Genomic DNA, 23,607 nt, shown 5'->3' on the forward strand with positions numbered 1-23,607 from the left:
TCCAAGGGCCAGGGTACTGGTCTCCCATGGAGAATAAACTAAAAACCAGCGTTAAAAACTAGTCGTATGTTAGGCTTATTTATACCTGAACTTTAATAAAAGACTTACAGCTGATAGACGTTGAGAATTGCACTGGAACTCTTTCGAAGCAATTCAAAGTGCAAATCGAACATTGTAAATCTGCAGCAAAAACTTCCAGAAATACCGGGAAACAAGGTCTTACACCGACATTTATGTACTTATCCCTGATCATAAACAAATACCTCGTACGGGAGTAGCGCCATCAGCTCACCTCATGCTCGATGCTCCGTAGGTATTACTTAAGGTTCTTTGCAGCGTCCCTAGCTGCGGACCCTTTCATTCCTTTAACTGTACCTCCATTCATATTCTCTCTCTAAAATCTTACTTTCCGCTCTCTTCTAACAATTATTTCATAGTGCAACTGCGAGTTTTCCTCCTGTTTAACCTTTCAGTCCTTTTAACTGTCAATTTCCAATTCAGCGCTAAATGACCTCATAGGTCCCTGCGCTTGGCCTTCGACCTAAATTGTATATTCTAATCTAAAAAATAAGTAATACAGCAAAAGACAAAGTTAGACGGAAAGAGGGAGAATGTTAAACGCAATAAGGAATCAAAAGAACCAATATATGTGAGACTTATACAGCATAATGATGGGTCTCAAGTGGGTTTAGGGGTATTAGTGCAACAAATACTATGTTGGATTGTTGGATAATGGATATGGATACAGTAAGTCAACCCGACTACTTGGTAAGTAGTCCCAAGCATAGAATTGGTGACAAGAAGAGAAAAAGTGCGCAAAAATGTAAAGAGAACCCAAACATATTTTTGCGAAAGCACTCGTGACGTTGGAAAAACAAATAATTCACTGTTAATATACCAAGAAACTGTAAACGCTAACCACCATTGGGATCAAATGAAGGTTGATAGGATTACCTCCAAAAGTGGACAAAACTAAAGATAGAAAAAAACATTAAAATATAATTGAAATAAAATCAGTGTAATTTACTTAATATATATGTACAGTAATAGACTTTCCTCAAAAATTGCCTGAATATAATATATGAAAGAACGGGTTAGACGCTCTTTTGGCCGTCTTGGTTTGCAGAAACACGACTCTGGAGAACTGTGTGCGCGCCATTTTGCTCTGGTACTGTTGTATCTCTTTATTCACCGTGTGAAAGCGGAAAGGACCTTCTTATTGTGAGTGTCTGTTACACAAACAAGATTTAAATTATGGAAAGTTAAGTATGTCGTCCAAAGATACAGAAACTGAGGAGAAGAACAAGAAAAATTAAAGGTAATCGACTTCCCCTTGAGGACGAAGCTCTACCCTAGGCCTAATCCTTCAGCCAACCGTCGGGTAATTGGCCTACGCCTGTAATGACGGAGTGATTTTACAGTGTAAGTTGAAAATCGGTTACTATGATAAACAATCATTTTTCGGCTAATAGTTTCCGGTCCGAACAACCCTGCTCGATTTTTTATTAGCCTGTATCTTTAGGCCTAGGCTAGAGTCTTCATAAGATGAAAAAAATATTCTAGGCCTAGATGTATAATTCTTGCAAACTATCCTGATATCTATAAATAAAATTTAGGATTTTTTCTAAGTTTTAATTTTGCAAAATGCCCTTAGGGACATTTGATGCCCCGGGGGCTAGGCTAGTACTAAACGGCAAAGTGCATTTAGCCCAACCCCCCCCAGTGGCTAGTACTATACATGGCGAAACCATGTCGATGAATCACTGTTTCGCCGTGTTGAGAATCCTACTACCCCCATTTGGAATTGGAGTTTGGACCGGAAATTAACTTTCACCTGTATTTCGTTTACATTAAAGGCTGCGGTAGATCTAAGCCGGCTGTCCGTGGTGAGCTAGGCTATGGCAGTTGGCGTTTTTCTAAAGAACTTTACCTGCTGAACAAGAAGTTAAAATTATTTTTAGGTGGTCAAATGTAAGATAATTCTATATATTAGCTCCACGCCTGTTTTTACCTTTTCCGCTGGTTTTTTCTACACTTTTAGGGGTTCTGATACTGATGGTGCATCTGTTTGTTGTCGGCCAAATGGAATGTCCCTTTGCTGTGTTTAGTACTGGCCCGGCGGGGTTGGGTACCCATACATTAACAAGTTATTGGACTTGCCAGACGGGATATGAACCGTTCGAAACAGATGTACCCGTGCTCTGTGTTGTGAAGATCGCTCATGGAAACCCTTTGTTGGATGAACTTCAGGGGTTAATTACAGGTTAATTACACTCGAGCGCCAAAAATTAAAGGTAAATTCGTATTTAGCAACCAAGAAACTGTAGAAAAAGATAAGTTAGAAGGCAGTCGCTGCTGTGGAGCTACTATATAGTTCTACCAAATGTAATTAAGCTGTAAATTACCTTAGAACTGTAGCCGACGGTAAAAGGGACCCGTTGGGAAACTGGGTTTTGTGTGGTGTAAAACCCTTTCGAGAATAGCTAACAGCAAGGGGGACCCGATGGGAATTCTGGGTTTTGGATGGGTAAATAACCTGGGAAAAGGTTTGGGTACCTTGTTGTATTTCCGTTATATATGTCATTTGGAACTCGAAAAACAAGCGTAAAAAGGGCGAATAACTGGATAGAGGGAGTCTATCCAAAGGTACTTTTCATTCATTACTAGTACTGGTGATTCTAAGCCTTAACACGCATGCGCTAGCTTTCGGTTCACCAATCAGCAGCTGCCTGTTTTCTGCACTTAGTGAGAGCTGCGAGACTGGCAATTGACGAATTTGACGTTTTCCTATGTTATTTTACTTGCTGAAGAAGAATATTACCAGGAGTGCCTGCAGTTTACGTTGACGTGGGTGTCGTCTGCCAGTTTTCTAGTCTGTCAAAGGTGGCTAGACTGTACGTTTTTCTATGTTATTTTACTTGCTTTAAGAATTTAAAGTCATTTTTGTCGGCCGGCTGTAAAATTGACCTTTGAAGACTACAGAGCTTAAGTAGCCTACCTAACGGGGTAGGTCGGGCAATTCATAGCAAGCCCCCTCACCTTCCATACTAATATGGCAAAAATTGTAACCAGTAAACACCTCTAGGTACGTTAGGTTGGTATTTTAGGGAGTTTACTGGTTACAATTTCGGCCGTGTTATTATGGGGGTGGGGGGGGCTGCAACTGAATCCCCCACTCCCACGTTAGTAATGCAAGTCGTGTAGTCTTTTCAAAAGGTCAAATTGCAGGAACTACTTTAAATTCCTCTAAAGGAAGTAAAATAACATAGGAAAAACGCCAATTGCCATAGTTCAGTCTCACTCAACAGCCTTCTTAGAATTACCCAGTTTTCGTCCGGAGGAATACCAACATGGCTTAAATCGGGTACAAACTATAACTAACCAACCTAACCTACCGTGTCTTTACTTCCAGCCAGGCTGATCCCCAGAAAGATAGAGAACATGGCATTTCGTGTGAACTACTTACCTTGGCGGACGGGAAACGGCGGTGTATGGCGATACCTATTACCTCTGCTAGAACATGAGCAATCTTAAAAGTAGATAAAGCGCCACCGCTTCTGCCACGGCCACCTTTAGAGGCCACCGTTGAAAGTGGAAATGGTAATGTTTTGTTTCCCTTTACGAAAGCCGAATGGTGCGTTGAGCTAGATTATGTCAGTTGACGTTTTCGATGTTATTTTACTTGCTTTACAAGAGTTTATGATAATTTTGCCGGTCGGGTGCTGCTAAACCGTAATTACCCAGAGCTGTATGTGACCCACTGGTACAGACGCATGCAGTTTTCAATGGTCAATTACATTTTAGTTACAGCTGACCGCCAAAATATTATTTTAAATTCTTGTTCAGCAGGTAAAATAACATAGGAAAACATCAATTGCCATAGGCCAGCTCACTGCGGACAGCCGGCTTAAAATTACCCTGAAGTACGTTCACAACATCCCTTCGGCCCTGACCTGCACCTGCGTGGTAGCCTTTCAATTTAGCCTACCAGTTTTCCTGCTTCAGTTTCTATTTTATTTTTTTTTTTTTCTATCCTGTTGCCTAACCTCCCAGACAATTACTTCCAAGTGCAGTTGTGGGATTTTCTCCCTGTTTCACCTTAAGATCCCATCTTCCTGTTCAACCACTCCAACACCTTGTTTTAATAGCCTAACTTAGCATTGAATGCTGAAATTGACCCAGTGCTCAGCTCCATATCCCAGATCTCATAATTCATATTCATAGATATAGGCTTGGGCAGGTTCCTTTCCAGTGGGAAACAGGGTTTTAATCGGGGAAAGCCCAAATCAGGTTAGGTCTACGGGAACAAATAGGAATGGTCAAAATTAGGATAATATTTGGTTCCAGTTTGAACATCCGTACTTGATTTTTCAATATGTCTTTCGAATCTTCATAATAAAAATAATCTATATACATTCTTGCAAACTAATATTTATCACAATAAAAAATAAAATATATGTAAATAATTGAGGATTTTTTCAAAGTTTTAATTTTGCAAAATGCACTTAGGGACATAAGATCCACCAGGGCTTACTAAACACGGCAAAACACATTTGATCCCCCAGGGCTAGTACTAAACGCGGTGAAATAGTATAGATGAATCATTGTTTTGCCTTGTTTAGTACTAGCCCTCGTGGAATTGGAGTTTGGACGGGAAACGATGGAAAGGGAAAATATAAGTTGATCATAATTTCTGCATTGAAATAAGGTTTTAAAACATTTTGAAAAATTTCTATATTTTGTTCAGAAAAGCTTCAAATAACTTGCTGTTTGTACACAACATTGGTGACCAGTCATTTTTGGAATGTAGGTTTTTTATTGGGAAAAACCAACACACTGAAGTGTGAGAAAAGATCTCGCATGCTTACAGCCTGGCCTAAATCACCACGAACTTAACATAACCTAGAATGCTAAGTCTTACTGACTGTTGAAGGACTGGACCCCCAACCTTACATGACCTAGAGTACCATAAATAATTAGTGAAATATAGGGATGGATCCTGACCAAACCTTAGCCAACCTTGCCCTTGATATGTGAATGGTTTTGAAATTTAACACATCAAACCACAGTATGTTATCTTAATGGATCTGTTTTTTGTTTTATAATTATATTCAGCTCTCAAGTAAATGTAAAACTTTTGGATAGAAACAGATAAGAAAAAGAATGCATTTTATTACTGTATAATAAGCTTGGCCACATCATAGTAAAAAAAAATCTTACGTTACATTAAATAAAGAAAATTCAAAATCAGTGCACATTAAATTAAGAGAATTTAAAATCAGTACACTAAATGGCCATATAAACTTTCTTGTATGTGAGGAAAACAATTGTTCTGTCAAAATAAGTGTATGGACATTGTTGGAGGGATTAGAGACTGATACGGAGCACATCCTTTCCTCCGCTGACCATTGATATAATGCTGCTCTGTTCGTGATATAAGCACCCACTTCCTCTCTCAAAGCTAATGGAACCCCTTCAGAATGTTTCAAAGGTCTTGATACAACTCAACATCAAGTTACACTGGGTAAGGAAATGAGGACCAGAAAATGTTTGGTGTGTTAACTGAGGAGACCATTTTTATTCACTTACCACTGCACAGGAAAGTAAACCTGTATCTGCTGACAAGCGCCAATTTTTCTAGAGATAAGTAACAGCCTAAAACCCTTGTCCATAACTTTGCTGACGGTGCTTGCAATTACAAGCAATAGTAATAAGTACTGTATCTCTGTACTCGGTCGGTCTGGAAAGGGTTAAAATGGGAAGGATGCCCTCTTGAGACTTACTTCTGGATATGTCATCATCTTTGATGGCTATAAACCTGATTTCTGCAAGGTAATGATGTGACAGACAGCTGTCTTCTTAGCCCTCATGGTTCTCTCAAGCCTTTTAATCTGCAGTTGTGATTGTTGGGGCTGACAAGATCTCAAGAAAGGTTTTACTGGCAATGCTGCAGTAGGTGGAAGAGAGGAAAATAATACTTAATTCCCTGCTTTATTCCAGAGAAGTGTAACTTATTAGTTGACACTGGATGGGCATTATATTGAATGGTTTATAAATATGAAAATCTAGGTTATCTTTTCAGTTACATGTCTGATTTTATGTATTTTTTTCAAATATTTTTATTTTTTGAGTCCCTGTCCATCCCACATTTGTTGATGGTGAACTATTTCTTCTTTCAGGTGTAATGGAGAGACGGTTCACAACTTTGTAATGAATATCATTATGGTCAGCTGTGCGAGGGTCAAAAGTGAGATGTCTGTAATCTCAATGTTTTTTGCCAGTGGCGGGCGCATAGATTGAGGAGAGTTAACCATATTGGTTGCTGTAGCTGTGGCTTTTCCCTATCTAATATAGCATGAGGTATATTTGGACCTGCTGAATTAGTTTGTAGAAGGTCTTGCTGATTTACTCCAATTTACTGAAAATTGTACTTTGGGGAAGGTGAGCTTTAGTTACCTGTTTGGATTCCATTGTTTGCTTCAGCAAAGTCATTGTAGTAGTCTGCTGTGTCAAAATGCACCATAAATACACAACACACTCAGCTGATGGAACCTTGTTTTACATGCTGAATGGTATCTTTATACTAAAATCTGCTGGATGATGTGGAGATTTTGGGACTGTAATGGACTAGTTTGCTTCCAACTTGAACAGCAGGTTTCTAAATTATTGCTCTGCCCTCCAAGATAGGCACCCAGGAGAAGCAACATGTTTATGGTGTCTTGAGATGGACTGTAATGTTACAATTTTCTTCCCTTCTCATTATTCAGGAGGACACTAGACAAACTATAACCCTCAAAAGGTCACAAGTGTGATATTGGTGGTTCCTTGATAACCTCAGCAGAAGCGTACCCAGACATAGCTTTTCCGATTAACCCTTTTCAGGGATTTCTATGTTTTGACAAAATGTTTCAGCCCTCCATGTTTTACTACCAAAATCTGTGCCAGGTGAGCCTTGACCTGATGAGTCTGTCAGGTAAGTCCTTATTAAGATAGGAGTTTTGAGGAAAGCTGTTGAGGTCATTGCTATACCACCTAGGCGCTCTACCACCAATCTATACCAGGCCAACTAGAGAAGTTAATTTGCTTTGTGTCAGCAAGGATTATATTATAAAGATCATTGTTCAGCATGTAGTGGAATTGTTTTTTTGTAAGGAATGCTTGGAAGTTGTATGTGTTGGCTATTAAAGGTTATAGATCAGCCCTAGCTATTGAGGCCAGAGGTGTGAACTTTATCTCGGTGAATCTAAGTGCATGTGCTTTGGCTTCAAGAGAAAAGGCCTTAGTGCTTGGAAGCTGCCTGAATGAGAAAATGCATTGTTGAAGCCGCATGTTTTCTCTGTAGAATATCCTATGTTGGAATGATGTGACTGGGAAGAGGGGTCTTGACCCAGAGGACTCTTTGAATCAGAATGTCACTTTCTCATTAGTACTTTAAAGTCTTTCATATTTCACTAGCTTTCTTCCATCTATCTATCTAACCTTTGTGACTATTATTCCCAAGTACTGGTATCAGGCACCAGTGGCATTCCTCAAGGGTCAACTTGTCAGAATCCAGATTGAGCTGATCCTTGGGTTAGGAGTCAGTTTTATGTTGGACTCCTGATTATAGGTAAAATGAGGATGATTCCATATTCACCTAGTCTCAGCCCTCTCCATCTGTTCTGGTGCTCTCTTTTATGAATAGGTTATGGAGTCGACTGTTGCCTCTTGATGTACTACATGCAGACATAGTGAAGTAATACCCTTTTTAACTGCAAATGGTACGCTGTATTATATTACCTTTTGAAAATTAAGAGAAAGTTTTGGGGCTTAATGTTTAATTTTAAACTCGTGGTCTAATCACATTGACTATCTGAAATTGAAGGTCAAGAAGTATTTACAATTTAAAAGTTCTGCAGTCTTAATTGAGGAGCAAACAAGAAGCCATTTCTGTATTGAGGGTGTACTATTCACTATGTAAGTCCCAGTATGAGCATGGGTATCAGTTATATCTTGCTTTTATAATACTCTATTAAAAGAACTCATTGTTGTACATTAACTTCCTTTCATAGTTTCAAAAGAAGCTAATGATTCAGAGATTGAATGGGCCCAAGATCTTCAAATTAGATCGCGTGACCAAATTAATGACATACTTGTTAAGAAACAGAAAATTCACAAGTTTACCATTCTTTTATTCCTTCTTGGATCAAATCCGAAATTTCCCTGTACCAAAAAACTTTTCATGGAACGCTCAAATCTGGAAATGATTTTTGAAGTGTTTCAGTTGATGAGAATAAATCACACGCAGCTAATTGACCTGACTGTGCTTCTGCTTTTACCTTAGAGTTGGCATTTTTAGTTTAGGCTTTGAAACGTATTTTGAATAGCAAGGGAAAATGTTTTCTCTTGTGTTCACTCAGAAGAGTATGTTAGATTTTCTGAAAGTTTTTAAAATTTTCCACCCATTAAACCAAAAATTTTAAGAATGGCTCTTTCAGATATTTGGATGACACAAAAGTTAATTTCTCTTAGGTTCCCTTCCTTTGAAATTTGTTGCGATGAATTATGGAACCTATAAGGGAAAGAAACCATTGTGATGCTTGATTATGCATTAAAGAAGTAGTCCCTACTCTGATATGGAAATAGCAGTTACATCATTAATTATAAGGAAGTGTCAGGGGAGAGAGAGAGTGAGTGTGTGTGCGTGCGCGCTCCCAATTAGTGAGTTGTGGGAGAAAGTATGGCCTGGGTGAGATTTTGGGTCTAGTTTTTCTAGAGCCCCTTTTGGCCTTCTAAAAGAAATGTTTGTAAAAAAACTGACTATTTTTAATTTGTTGGTATTTTAGATGTACAGTGTAATTATTACAAAATGGCCACAAATACAAGCACAGGTGATTCTTGTAATTTTATGAACAGCAAATGCACATTTATAGCAAATCAGTGCATGTACTTTAGTTGATGTCTTTGTTCACCTCTTTTTTTCCAGATCAAGAGCGGACAGTGCTTGAACTCCTAGTGAACTTCAGCTTGCCAGATGAACTTAGCTCAGCAATTAAAGAGGACAGTGGTGCAAAATTTATGAAGATGTACCAGTGAAGCCTTATGTTCTGTTGAGAATTACTGTCTGTGTGAATCCAGACAGAAATTACTTCAATGGGCCAATAAGGGTCTTGTTTCTGGAGATGTTAATTTGGCCCCTATACAGGACATGGTGCCAAGAATCTGAAACCTAGAGGCACTGGAATTCAACCAAACTAAAGGCAAGTTATTTGTCCACTTTTGTTTAACTTAAATTCTGTATACTGTACTTGTATGTATGCATGTTGCTATTACATTATACATTGAATGGCATGAAGTAACTACAACAGTATTTACCAGCAAAGACTTGTAGTCTTGGTGACAGTTGGTGAAAATATTAATATACGGTATTGTAGAGACAACCAAAGAAAACTTGTTTACTGAAGGCCATGAAATTTAATTTATTGCGAAAGTATTAATAATTAATTATACCCGACTGTTTGTACACTGAAGTCGTATAGACATTGTGTGTAGAAATGAATTCATACTGTGTGCAAACTGTACCAACAAAAGCTAGCTCCAAGTGTGCAATACTGTTGACTGTATATCATATTTGTAGCAGAACTGCTAAAGACATGATTAGTGGTACATTTCTCTAGCAGTCATTTTAGGTGAATAGGTCCATATTTGTTGTTGTAAACTAAATGAAATAGGTGGTTTGTTTGCATTAGTGCTTACTTGTCTTTTTGAGTAATTTTTTTTTACTGAAAATTAATTACTGCATATACTCGCTTGTCATGTGACTTTTGAAGACCTAATTTTGAAGCTAATTTTAAGGGGGTCCTATCATACATGAGATATAAAATTAGCATATGTAACATTTGCAGATTAGTATTGTATTATAAAATACAAATAACGAATAGGCATCTTTCCATGGATCTTTTAAAAAGTTATGCTTTACTTCACTGTGTCCAATAATATTCTATGTATTCTCATACTATTGTATTATAAAATACAAACAGCAATCAGTGTTTTGGTTTGGAAATCAGGCAAGGATGCTTACGAGGTAATTTTTTTGCTGTATTTAATTCCATTTAAAGTGATTTTCTTGTTTGTAGGTAGCATAAATGCATATCTAGATACTGTACTCTATTTGTATGGGACAAGTTATTTTTCGTTATACGAAGTGTTTTTAAGTCAAAATACAGTACTACCTTGCTTTTTCGCGCTTCATTTTGTCGCAGATTTTTGTGGAACACATTATTCACTTTTCCGCTGGGGGAAACTTTCACTAATTCGTGGATTTTGCAGATATCATTACTACATTGTAAGTGCTCTGTAAATTTTTATCATAAAGGTCTGTATTTAGTCAGAAACACAATATGAAAAAATACAGTAATTAGTGAATAAAGTGTTGCTCTACAAAGAAAAAAACGAGTTATTGATCATTTTAATTGTTTTTACCAATATATGAAGAAAACAGGACGACTTCAGTACTATGAGAGAAAACAGCTATGCTTATGTATACAGGGTAACTTGATCAGTCGTCAAAAATTCTGTAAGACTCTTAATTTGTATTAGAGATTTATTTAATTTGTATTAAACATTTTATAAATATTTTGCTGTGTTTACATTAATATTATTTTAAAATTACTAGTGTAAATCATTGTAAAAGGGTGTTTTGGGATGATGGTTTGTGATGTATTTTTGTTTGAATTGATATTAAATTGTTTTAGTACAATAATTTAAGGTAAATTTTTGTTTGAACTACTGAATTAGCTAGCGAACATTTAAAATAGAAAGTTATAAGTGGGGGAGGTATGACTTGAATACGTATCATTGTGCATTTTTTTTTTTTGTAAAATCAACAGATTCAGTTAGTTATTTTCACTTGATTTCATGATAATATGAGCTTTATATATTTCTCTTTAATCTGCGTGAAAACAGCAGTAAAATGTGTTCTTCCATGACCAGTAGTTTTGATTAAAATACTTCTGGCTCCAGTGCCATGCCACATGGCTTAAACTTAATGCATTTATTCATTCCCTGCTGGGATGTATCCATGTTTTGAGGTAAGTATTAGCCAAGTGTTTGAATCCTTAGAGATGACCTCCCTTGGGAAACTTCTCTGAAGACAAGTGTTCCTTTTAACCCTTTAGTCAGTGAGATCACACTTCACACTTTCTCCAGTGTTATTTCACATTCAAGTGACTGGAAAGGCACAACCTTCTTGTTCTTGGAAGTGCTGTGAAGACTTAGGCATCTCTAATTTTCATTATTGAATATGTTATTGTTCTAACGTTTCTTTATTCAGTGAATGTTTAGGTTGGTAAAGTATGAACCTGTCTCATGATTTGAAGTCTGTCTGGACATCTGGTTGTAGCTTAATTTTAGTGTCTTTTTGAAGGAAAATTTGTTTTATGTTTCCTTTGAAGTTTGGCTGGCATTTTTTACCTGTTTAAATCTTTTCTTTTAGAAAGAGCACTTGATAACCTTCAATATTCTGTTGTACCTGGAAAAGTGTTGGGTCAGTATTCAGTATACTCCTGTACTATACAGGATTCTTTGCCTTTTGTCCTTTATCTCAAGGTTCATTATGCCCTATACATTACTCAGTTTCTTTAGAAGTGTTGGCTTGACAGCTTGAATTTCGTAAGTCAAGTAAGCAAACCTAGTTTTTTTTTTTTTTATGTACATTCTTAAGGCAACAAAACAAAGTTGAGAGTAAAGGATCATTAAATTGTTTACTCCTGCCATTTTGAAATTAAGCTTTGAAATGATATTTACTGATATACTAAGTATTATTAGGGCTGTCACTATTCGTCAAACATATGGAAAGGAATCTTGAAGTCTTATGTTCATTTCTTCATGTTGTTTCCGTTGTCTTTGAAAAAAGGGTGAATTAGATATTTTATAGAAACTCCTGGTATTTTAATCAAAGTAGAAAGGAATTTTTATTAAAAGTTTTACACAAAAATAAGATTTCTCTTTAGGATGGACATAAGCTAATGAACTTGTCATGTAGTGATTTTACAAGAAAAAATTTAGGAACATTGAATTTTCAGAAAAAAATATTGTAAAGAGATAATCAACTTTTTTTAACAAATGAACCTGGAATTATTTTGTTTGGTATTGAATTGTTGTTCATCAAAATTTGGTGCTGTAGTTGAATTTGCGAGGAAACTTACAAATGAGAATAATGTTTGTGATACTATGAAGTAAACTTGTTCACAATACAAGACTCCCACACTGAGGTGTTATACCTGTATAAGATCTCTTACGCTAACTAGGTACATAGGATACCTTTCACTTGTTATATGCAAGATGTACATAACGATGGCAGGCATAGGTGGGTTTCTTATGATTTGCAATTGCAAGATTGCATCCTTGAGCTGTAGCAGGTTTTTTAATCGCTTCTATAATTTTTTGAGAAATTTTAGTAGTTAGTGAGATTAAATACTGTACTGAGTACTTGGGAGGTAAGTTGGCATAGGTTTGATGTTGATTCAGGTTAGGAAGTGCAGTAAATACTTCAGTACTTACCTTAGGATTGGATCGCAGTGGCTGGCGTAGCACTAATCTTAAGGGTTAAAGCTGACTTTTTGAGAATTTTGAGTAAGGGACTAAGTTGACATCTAGCATAAATAATCAAGGCTACTGTTATCACACCATTGCATTCAGTGTTTCAGAAATTTGCATTAGGCCATTACACCTGGGTGAAGATGAGAACTAATCCTAATAGAAATAGGTTTATGTAGAAAATATAGTAAAATAGAAATAGGTTTATGTAGAAAATATAAAGTAAAAATTGTGTCAAAATTTACAGGGCACATCTAGTAATGTGAGACCTGGTCACTGGTCACCACTGTTAATTGCTATTTTCAGGATGGTCATGGCTTAATTGTAGTATAAATATTCACCTTGTTATGCATTGGAACGTAAGCTTTTTTTGTAAAGTTTTTGGAAGATCTGTTCACTTAAAACTTACACTTCTTTAAGGTCCTTTGTCTTCATTGTTGTGTATTTTGTTTGAGATTATATGCATTACTTGCTGTGTATTTAGAACTCTATAAGATTGAGATTATCTACCTATGCTACAAGCTTAACATTTAAAGTAAGGTTTGTGCTGTTAATGGTAATTTATATTTTTTACCAGATTTTTTAATTTTTGGTGTGTATTCCCAGTACTGTTAATGTTGCCTAATTTTCTTTGTTGTTAATTACTGTAGACACTTCTCATAATACTCATCCTTTTTGCTGTTTGTGACAAAGTCAAGGGTGGTTATGGTTTTTCTGCTGTTTGCCCAACTCTGTTTGTCAGGGGGTGTGTTACATTATTGCAGTTCCTCGAGTCATGCTTGTTTCAAAAGTATTGTAGACCATTAATCATAGACATGTATAAAAGATTATCCATCTTATTGGTGTCACACTTGCTTGATTATGATTCCATGGTAATAGCTGGGCATGTAAGGAGATAATCCATCTGCTGTTGGTGTACTGTACCTCTGTCCCAAGTAACTATCTACAAAGATGGACATTTCATAAAGACTTCACCCTGTTCAAGATCAAGACTAGCGAGGTATGTACCCTGTGGTGGTTGTTAAAAGTTCAGTCTTGAATCCTTTGCCATCCTGAGAGCAGGTACTTGGTATTGTTAGAAGACTAAGAATTTTGTCTGCATGATGTGTCCCCATAAATCTTTGGATGTTTTTTTGCTGTGATGTACTATTGTGGCAGGGTATATTTTATTTGGAGTGTGTGGGCCATTCATTCTAAACATTTCATGTTTCTGGTGCAGTTTTACTTAGAGTAACTTTCCATCCCTTGTGTGACTGGTGAGTGTCTTGTTTTAGTCTTTGACCCATTGCTTTACATAGCTCCCAATGTGACATTAGTAATATAGCTTTAGTTTTAACAGTGCTTGGCTATGGCTGGATTTTGTGGAATGAGGATAGATTTGTGCTTCTAGCAGTTCTTTTTTTTTTTGTTTTTTGCACACCTGTCTTTCATCTTCATCCTCCGTCCTCAAGTCAGATTCACGCCCATTGTAAGTCATACAAAGCTATTCACTGTAACTCCTAGTGCTCTCTTCATACTTGAAGTTGGCATGTAAGAATGAGACTGCAGGATGCCTTAGTCCAGATATGTGCAGTGGTGGCTTGGTCTTTCAGGAATTAGCAAGTTGGCGGAGGTAGGATAGCTGTGGCACAGAAAAAGGCTGTTAATGGTTAATGGGTGTATGGAAATTTTGTTTTGGGAAAACATCACTCTACTAAATTTATGTTGTTCAGCATTTGCTGCATTTGCTAATCAGTTTTTATTTGGGATGGGCTTTTTTGGTAAGCTTTCAGTTGAGAATATGTATTGTGAAAAAGCAGTATATTCAGTAGTTAACAGTTGTGTATAATGTAAAATAAGAGATGTGATAGTTGGCTGGTTGAAACAATTATTGTATAGTTTACAAGGTAGGCATTATGTTTTGTTGTTGGGGGGGGGGGAAGAGGCTTTTTATTTTATGAAAAATTAATTACAGCTTTTACTACTTTCACGTGGAAAAATTTCTTATATTCATGTTATTCATGTTAAGTGTAGTTTTTTAACAGGTGGTATTCTTGTAATGTAATTTGGCTTAAACAGTTACAGTCAAACAGGCAATTTTTGATCAAGCTAACTAGCCAAATCATTTCAGTATTTTGAATCATTTCAGTACAGTCCATCATCTCAGTCCAAACATGAGGTTTATTATTTGGAGGAAAATGGCTAGAGAAATCTGAAAAACACAATTTCCTCAGGAAGGGAAAGAAGAGGAACCAGGGAATGTCCATGCCGTATCTTCCTGCAGACAAGTGATATACCATGATGCGCCAGCTCCTGTAACCTTGATGTGATGTAGACAGTAAGTAATTTTTGTTCCAAAATTTGGGTATTTAAACATAACTATAAGTCACTTTGAGGCTTTTATTATGTTTTTTGGTGACAAAATTTGACTCTGGATTCCTAGATAAAATATACATCACATATCAGTATTTACATCATAAAATTTACTTTGCTTTGATCTACACTAATTTTCTCCATGTAGGCCCAGAGAATGAATGTCCAACAAATTCAGTTTTCATAAAAATCCATTAAAATCCATTTTAGCTAAAATCATCCATTATATAGAGAGCTAAAATCAAGTGATGTCCCCCTCGTTTTTTTACAGAAAAAAGGGCAGAACTGGCGAGAACAACTATATATGCACACCACTGACCTTTCTTAGAAAACCTCATTACCAAATTGAGCCCAAATCACAACTTCAGCAGAAGTCCCAGCCTTTAGTGCAGTACTTGGTGACAAACTAGGTAAGGAAACAAAAGTGTCAAAGGAGTTCCCATAGTGACTGAAGTAGCCAAGTAATTGTTAAGGTACATCGATCAGTTTATTAAAGATGAGATGTTGGTGCTTTCAACTGTGTTTTGGCTTGGAAAGTTGTGAGGATTTTAACTTGTACAACTGACAGGGTTTGATTTGTTTCATCAAATTAAAAGTTTGTTTTGTTTGAACAAATTTGTTTTGTTTGAACAATTTGTTTCATCATAATTAAACTAAAAATTTAAATATTTGTTTTGTTTGAACAATTTGTTTCATCATAATTAAACATTTTTTAAAAATGTTTCATTTTTAGGTACTGATGAATGGCTCACACAGGGGAGGATGCCATCTGCATTGTTTCATGCAAAGATAAATGGTAAATGAAACCACAGTATGATAGAAGTGCTAGCATCTGGGTTTATGGCAAAACCAGGGCAGACAAGCTAAAGCAGACCAACCTTTGGAATGTGCCGTACGCCGCATTACTAAACATTGCATGCAATTCACCTGGCAGATGCAAAAACCAACTAGGTCCTTGTGAAATGCTGGAGTATGCTCCCTTTAATTTGGTTCATATGAAGAGCCATTGTGGTAAGACCTCATCAATCTTCATTTAAGAAGGGAAACCTGCTTCAGAGCTACTGTATTATATTCCAGTACTTTAGAGAGAGGTCTGTGAATATCAATAACTGGAGAACAATTGGACATCTTTTATACTAGTAACTGCGGACTTAAAAAATGCTTTATTTGGCCGGGTAGAGAGGTTGATGGTGTTGGCTGGCATTTGCACATAGGTGTTTGACGTAGTTCACGGTCTGTCCCATCCATCAGGCGCACAATGGCACGCCTCATGACTGACAAGTTTGTATGGTATGGCATCAACAAGGACGTCCGACAGTGGGCAAGGAGCTGCATCCCATGCCATGAGAGCAAAACATCCCAGCACACAGAGTCCAGGGTCGGTGACTTCCCCCAGCCTCGTCAGCATTTCAGCCACATCCACATCGATGTCATTGGGCCTCTTTTGCAGTTTTGGGGGGGGGAGCCAGATACCTCCTGGCAATCATAGACTGCTGGCCCGAGGCAACCCCCATGGAGGAGGCATCAACATCGTCATGCACAGAGGCCCTCCTCTCCAGTTGGATCAGCCGTTTCGGAGTGCCAGACAGCATTACCGCAGACAGGAATCCAGCCTTCCTGTTAGAGCTCTGGGTCTCTTTGGCACGCCTGATAGGTACAACTCTATACAGCACAACGGCCTGCAACCCCGCAGCCAATGGCATGGTCGAGAGGGTGCACCGCTCTCTTAAGGAAGCTCTCATAGCACGTTGCACTAATGAGAGCTGGAAGGAACAGCTACCCTGGGTCCTGCTGGGTCTCCGCACCACACCGAAGGCAAGTGGCGATGCCTCCCCTGCTGAGAAAGTCTACGGGGAGACATTGGCCGTTCCTGGAGAATCCTTCCTGCTGTCGGCTGACAGTGCCGACACCTCCCTCCCGAGGTTGAGGGAACTTGCACAGAAGTTCACGCTCATAAGACCTTCACCGACAGAACCACCACCTATAGCCCATGCGCCTACGTCTTCGTCAGGGTGGACGCCCGTTGGCCACCCATAACCAGGCCCTACAGGGGGCCCCACCGAGTCATCAGGCGAGACACCAAGGCATATCTCCTTGACATTCAGGGGCGGGAAGACTGGCATTCCTGTTGGAGAACGAAGTACGCGAGGAAGCAGGCATGCCCCCCAGAGTTCCACCTCAATACCTCCCTGCAGACACACCCACTCCCACCAAGTGGGGTCCAGGGGACACATCAAGCCAACCCAAGATGTCGGTTCCACCCCATGCCCACAGTTCTCCAGGAGTAGGGGCCCACTCCAGCTGCCTCAGCGTTTGCTTGATTAATGCAGGTGTTGGACGTAGTCCACGGTCTCTCCCATCCATCAGGGCACACAACGGCGCATCTCTTGGCTGACAGGTTCGTCTGGCATGGCATCAACAAGGACGTCTAACAGTGGGCAAGGAGCTGCATGAGCAAAAACATCCTGGCACACAGAGTCTGGCTTCAGACTTCCCCCAGCCTCGCGGGACGTTGAGCCATCCACATCGTTGGGCCTCTTTTGCAGTTGGGGGAGCCAGATACCCCTGACGATCATAGACTGCTCCCACCCTGGCTGGCCCAGTTGGAGATCAACAGCATCACAAGCAAAGGCCCTTTGGATCAGCAGTTTTGGACTGCGAGACATCATCACCACCACAGACAGGAGTCCAGCCTTCCTGGCAGAGCTCTGGGTGTCCTTGGCACGCTTGGTGGGAACAACTCTACACAGCACAACGGCCTCCAACCCCGCAGCGAATGGCATGGTCGAGAGGGAGCACCGCTCTCTTAAGATGCCTTGTGGCACGTTGCACCAACGAGAGCTGGAAGGAACAGCTACCCTGGGTCCTGCTGGGTCTCCGCACCACACCGAAGGCAAGTGGTGACGCCTCCCCTGCTGAGAAAGAGTACGGGGAGACACTGGCCGTTCCTGGAGAATTCCGACGACGCAAACTCCCTCCCGAGGTTGGGAGGGAACTTTGCACCAGTTCGCGCCCTGAGTACTGAAGTTCCTGGAGAATTCCGACGACCTGCCACTGAAGTTCGCGCCCTGCCATAAGACCTTCACCAACAAACCACCAGCTACAGCCCACCCACCTTAGATTCCTGCACCTACGTCGTCATCAGGGTGGACGCCTGTTGGCCGCCCTTAACCAGGCCTACAGGGGGCCCCACGAGTCATCAGGCAGGCATATCTCCTTGGCATCCACAGACGGAAAGACTGTGTCACCAGTGACAGATTGAAGCCGGCATTCCTGTTGGACAGCGAAGTACGCAAGGAAGCAGGCAGGCGCCCCAGAGTTCCACCTCAGATCCTCCCCGCAGACACACCCACTCCCCCACCAAAGTGGGGCCCGGGGCATAATGGGGGACACATCAAGCCAACCCCAGATGTCGGTTCCACCCCACGCCCACGGTTCTCCAGGAGTAGGGGCCCACTCCAACTGCCTCAGCGTTTGCGTGATTAATATTGTTTCATCCAGTAATTGCTCCTCTGTATGGACACAGCGGGGGGCCTCAGGTCGCCCGCTACATTTCCGTCCGCTTTCCGCATTATAAACACCTGTCGAGAATAATAAAGGATCAGTCTTTCACTTCTGACATTTCTTGAACCTCACACCATAGGTATGCCATTTACATATAACAACATGTTTGTAGAAGTAGGTAAAACTGAATTCAATACTGGGAGTGGAATAATTTCACAATTCTTGAATTACTTACTGCAGGCTACTTCTAAGTCTTAGCTTCCATTATTTTTCTGTCATGAGCCATATGTAATTCTGTGAATTAAGGAATATATTTAGCCTTTCCTCTGTAAACTGGTATAACACGAATAAGTAGGTGATACCGTAGAACAATGGTAATCTGAAAGAAAACCCAGAATTACTAACATAAACATAATATTGCCTGTAGAATCCCAGTCAATTTACCACAAGACTTTACCATAGACTGTTACACATGCTTTGGAAAGATAAATCCAAACAAAGTAAGCAACTTCAAAATGTACCTTTTTTAAAGGTTTGATAAGGCGAAAAATTGCACTTATTTATTTACAAACACTATTTTTGTAAATACCCTTTGTGTTTATTCTTAAAAAAAATACTGCCAAGATATGAAAAAAAAACTGCTGCCAAGATATATATAACTTATTATCCGTACCTGAGTTGCATCTAACGGTTCATCAGAAATTTAGACCGTGCACCTCCTGCGGTGCACTCTAGGCGGTTTTTATGGTTCTTTGCGGCGTCCCTTCGACACCTAGCTGCATCACCTGTCGTTCCTTTTACGGTGACTCCTTTCATTTTCTCTTTCTTCCATCTTGCTCTTCACCCTACATCCTAACAATTGATTCATAGTGCAACTGCGAGGTTTTCCTCCTTTTATACCTTGCAGACCTTTTACTGCTTACCAACTATATTGAACTTCAGGTCTGCACTGGAGACTTCGTACCAAAAGCACTTGGAAACTAGTTTTCTCATATTCATAAATGGATAATGTACTGAATAAGAACCAGTCCACTCGAAACTGATCCCCACCATCGGCTGCCAACATCAAGATTCACTGGTACAGTATTCTGCAATTAAAAGGGCCTTTTAAGTTATCAGCATAAAGCTTAATGAATTGCTATTCTAAAATTAGCTGGTTAATCACAGGGCTACACTAAATTACGTTATACCAAAAAACCTGACAATTATTGCTACGAACCAGCTTAGAAATAAGTTAAACAATGCCAACAGATATGCACTTGCTAATGTATCCCATACAGTAATAAAATCCAAGTTTTGCCGTCAAGAACAGCTACAGTATGGAACTAAATGGTGAACATTCAGATTTCTGGGGTGCAAATGGGTATGCAAAGCTCACTGTGCTCACATGGGTTATATAGCCTTCGGGTTTGGCACATCGATTTGTTCCATCTGATAACGTTAAAACTACTATTATTACTAACCCTTCGTCTGTCATCAAAATTAAGTAAAGTCAAAATTACTGTCCTTTATGAAGACACTGCAGTGTCGGCAAACAAAATTAGTTGGTGTTCGCATTCGTCCGAGCGGAGCAGAAAATAGTTTTCTTTGGTACGTTCCTTTTAACATACAGAAAACGAATACCAAAGGGGTGGCTAAACCTCGTTCGGCAGCGTAAGTACTTTCTCAAAAAATGTGCTCTCTTGCGAGACGAGTTGGGTCTCGTAATTTGAGATATGAAATCTAAATTTCTAGACACTCAAAATAAATGTCACGTGTTCAGAGGGAGAGAAATAAACGGAAGATTAAGAAAAGGTATGCTTTCCTATGTCCGAGCATGGTGTAGTCTCACCCCACAAAATGAAATTTTATGTAATAATTATATATGTAAATATAAAAAAACTTAAAACATACTACAGTACAGTATAATTTAAGAATGTTAAAGAATTCAAATAATGACGGATCAGGCGGAGGGAATGTCGTTTTCTTTGCCTATAATTGTTGATATCCACAAAAATAAAAATCAGGTACTTTACTAAAAAAAAACCCCTTGTATATAAACATAAATGAACTATAGCCACAGCAATAAAATCCTAATATTATGGATAATTGTAATATAAAACTTTTAAGTTCCCTCTCACTAAATGTCAAGTTAGATCATCTTATACTGTATAGTTCAGTTCACAAAAAAAAAAAAAAATAATAAATAAATAAAATAAGACCATTCATTTCCATGATATCTGTGACAGTACTTCTAGAATGGTTAATTTACAACAACAACAAAAAAGTCCGGTAACTTTCAAAACCTAAAAATAATTAACATAAGGCTATTCACTTCGAGAAAAATAACACTAAGGTTAGGCAATTTTCAAAACGTAAAAGTGATTACAGAATACCCAAAACTATTCTAAATGGTAATTAAACAATTACATAAATAGAGATGATTCTTCATTGCATTTTAGAGAGTTACCATGGTAACGCCTAAAACTGTCACATTACCCAAAGCTTTCAATTTTATATATTTTCAAAAAGAAGAACATATTGGCTCTAATATTATAAACAATGCGTAATTTCCACTGATTCTTTGCTTTTCGTTATGTTTCAGTAGTAAAGGCTGACATAATGAACACGCAGTGGAATATTACAGTTAACAATTGATATTTTTCGAAATGTTTCCACTGACCTAAAACTCTGTAATAACAGGAATTTCGCAATTATAATAAATGCCTTTCAGACATTTTTTTTTATATATTTTCAACTAAGCAAAGACAATGGTTCTCACAAAAACTCCAAATACGATGCGCGCCATCACTATACTTCAGTATTAACACCGTTATCCAAGAGATCACAAGTGCCATCTACTGAATTGATTTGGTATTAAAAATCAATCGAATTTTGTATATTTTTTACCGCTCGCTGAAAGTTCAAGGTAAAGCTTTGATTATTACCGATGAATTCTTGTGGCTGAACGGTGAAATGTACAGGGCTGATGCTCAAAATGTTTTACTATAAATGTACTTTGTTTGCAGATATACTGATTCCGTGAATAGTAAGGAAATGAAAATATCCGCACTTTTCACAATAAGACTTGGGTATTTCCGACAGTATCTACCAATAACGACAGGGTCCCCAATTTCAGTTAACTACTTTGCATATAAAAAAAGGACCTCTTTCAAGTTTTAGAAAGGACATTAAACTTTCGAAGGCGCAATTTTGAACACAGATGTATCATGCAGTTACCTGTCTATATTCATTAATACCTGCACAAGTCTAGACGCAAAAAAAAAAAAAAACTTAGTTCCCTTGCTAACAGGGATATTTTGAGCCAGGATATTTTCCAGGAAACAATCGTCCAATCTTAACAATTTAAAAATCAGCAGTAATTATGCCAGGAATAAATATGAATCATATCCTTCATCGTCAACCAATTACTTTAACTTGGAAGTTCTAGGTCACCTATTTATAGTGAGACCCCTTCCATATCTTATCACTGGAATTAGATGGCTTTTTCCACATTTAGAAACATTTTGAAAATGTGTACTCTAACGTTAGTGGATCCTTAAACCACAGTAACCTGCAATTGATGAATTCCTGAAAATTCACGTTTTAAATTAAACTTAATAAAGGATTTATATTATTGTTAAAAGAAATATTAGATGTCATTCAATACATACAGTATATATATATATATATATATATATATATATATATATATATATATATATAAAAGAATATATTAGATGTATATATATATATATATATATATATACAATATATATATATATATATATATATATATATAGTATATATATATATATATATGTATATATATATATATATATATATATATATATATATATATATATATATATATATATATATATATATATATATATATATATATATATATATATATATATATATATATATATATAGATAGAGAGAGAGAGAGAGAGAGAGAGAGAGAGAGAGAGAGAGAGAGAGAGAGAGAGAGAGAGAGAGAGTTATCTGACAGAATTTCTCTATAGATGTTCTTTGATAAAGAGGGGAAACATTGACAACGTTCAAGACTCAAAGTTTCCATAACTAGAAAAACTGAATCATCACAAGACCAATTTTTCTTACCGTCACTCGTGGCGTTTCTCCTGCGGTCAGCCTTCCCAATGCGTTCCTTGCAGTAGTAGTGCCGAGGCCCCTGGGACGCAACAAGATTACCTGCCTTGTCGAAAAATGAGACAGAAATATCACTCATACCTGTAATTGTGATGAAAAACATCGTTAGTTGGAGGAGGAGGAAGAAGAGGGAAGGAATACGAAAGAGAGAGAGAGAGTGAGTTTTAATGTCTACGGGTATCGTGCGGCGAAGACCTCACGAAGGAAATGCTGCTGTTTCGTGCCCTTGGTGAGTGATATACTTCACATCAATATCCACATTAAAAAAGATGTTTACATGACGAATTTTATCATATTTGTGTTATCAAGTTTTCGTTAGCAAATCGATATGTCATCTTTAACGAAAATTTCAGATGAAGAAAATAACGATGATAATTTCAAGTTTAAAACTAAATTAAAATGGTCTTTAGATTTATTTCTCTCTCTCTCTCTCTGCTCTTGCTCTCTCTCTTCTCTTAACTGATATTGCCTTGGTCTTTTTTCAAGTGGTTTTTAAAATTTCACGATTCCAATAAAAAAAACCAATTACATAGTGTGAAAGAAGCCATAATGATTTTTATATAATTTCTTAAAGCTGAAGGAAGAACCAGGGGCCATTTTTCCGGCAATACGAGTTTTTATCAGGTTTTCCCACTGGCGTTCCGAGGCATTGTAATCTCAGACTGAATGCGTAATAATGTTTCTGAATATCTACGAGGTCTAACCCTGTGAAACAGCAAACAAACAGGACATTAAAAAACTGCTGGAAGGAGGGGGTTGGTTTGTAGACCCCTTTAGAGTCTTCGTTGATTGGGACATTGCTGTATACAGGCAAACCTAAGTGATTTAAAATGTACAAATATGCTTGAGTGTTTCTTATGGAAATGTAGCCAGCATCCATGAGAAATTTAAATTTTGTACTATGACTGTACTAAGACATGCCTCTGGTCAGGGGACCACTGACGCAAACTTCGAAAGATACAGCAAACGTATTTTTACAGAAAAACCTGAAATTAGAAACACTGACTATGAAAGCATGAAATC

At 38.1% G+C, this 23,607-nt stretch overlaps 2 protein-coding genes and 1 long non-coding RNA gene across 3 annotated transcripts in view; 2 read left to right on the top strand and 1 right to left on the bottom strand.

The window, feature by feature from the left end:
- The first annotated feature begins 1,153 nt into the window (after positions 1 to 1,153).
- Positions 1,154 to 15,339, top strand: LOC136840119 (uncharacterized). Its single transcript, XR_010853536.1, has 4 exons — positions 1,154 to 1,422; positions 8,966 to 9,239; positions 14,705 to 14,893; positions 15,200 to 15,339. It is a non-coding gene; the product is annotated as an uncharacterized lncRNA (long non-coding RNA).
- A 256-nt stretch (positions 15,340 to 15,595) lies between these two features.
- Positions 15,596 to 23,607, bottom strand: part of LOC136840118 (uncharacterized) — a 39,571-nt gene continuing 31,559 nt past the window's right edge. Inside the window, exons 2-6 of the mRNA XM_067106513.1 lie at positions 22,537 to 22,665; positions 19,356 to 19,520; positions 18,668 to 18,811; positions 17,977 to 18,509; positions 15,596 to 17,923 (exon numbers count right to left, since the gene is read on the bottom strand). Coding sequence (XP_066962614.1) covers positions 17,292 to 17,711 — 420 coding nt within the window. The 5' untranslated portion in view covers positions 17,712 to 17,923; positions 17,977 to 18,509; positions 18,668 to 18,811; positions 19,356 to 19,520; positions 22,537 to 22,665 and the 3' untranslated portion in view covers positions 15,596 to 17,291. The remainder of the gene's footprint in view (positions 17,924 to 17,976; positions 18,510 to 18,667; positions 18,812 to 19,355; positions 19,521 to 22,536; positions 22,666 to 23,607) is intronic.
- Positions 16,441 to 16,965, top strand: LOC136839956 (uncharacterized). Its single transcript, XM_067106230.1, has one exon. The coding sequence runs from the start codon at positions 16,441 to 16,443 to the stop codon at positions 16,963 to 16,965; it is 525 nt and encodes a 174-aa protein (XP_066962331.1).

Source organism: Macrobrachium rosenbergii, chromosome 7 (genome assembly GCF_040412425.1).
Source record: "Macrobrachium rosenbergii isolate ZJJX-2024 chromosome 7, ASM4041242v1, whole genome shotgun sequence".
Classification (NCBI taxonomy): domain Eukaryota; kingdom Metazoa; phylum Arthropoda; class Malacostraca; order Decapoda; family Palaemonidae; genus Macrobrachium; species Macrobrachium rosenbergii.

Excerpts from the sequence above, each read along its gene's own strand:
- LOC136839956 (XM_067106230.1), top strand. The coding sequence starts at position 16,441 with ATGGAGGAGGCATCAACATCGTCATGCACAGAGGCCCTCCTCTCCAGT.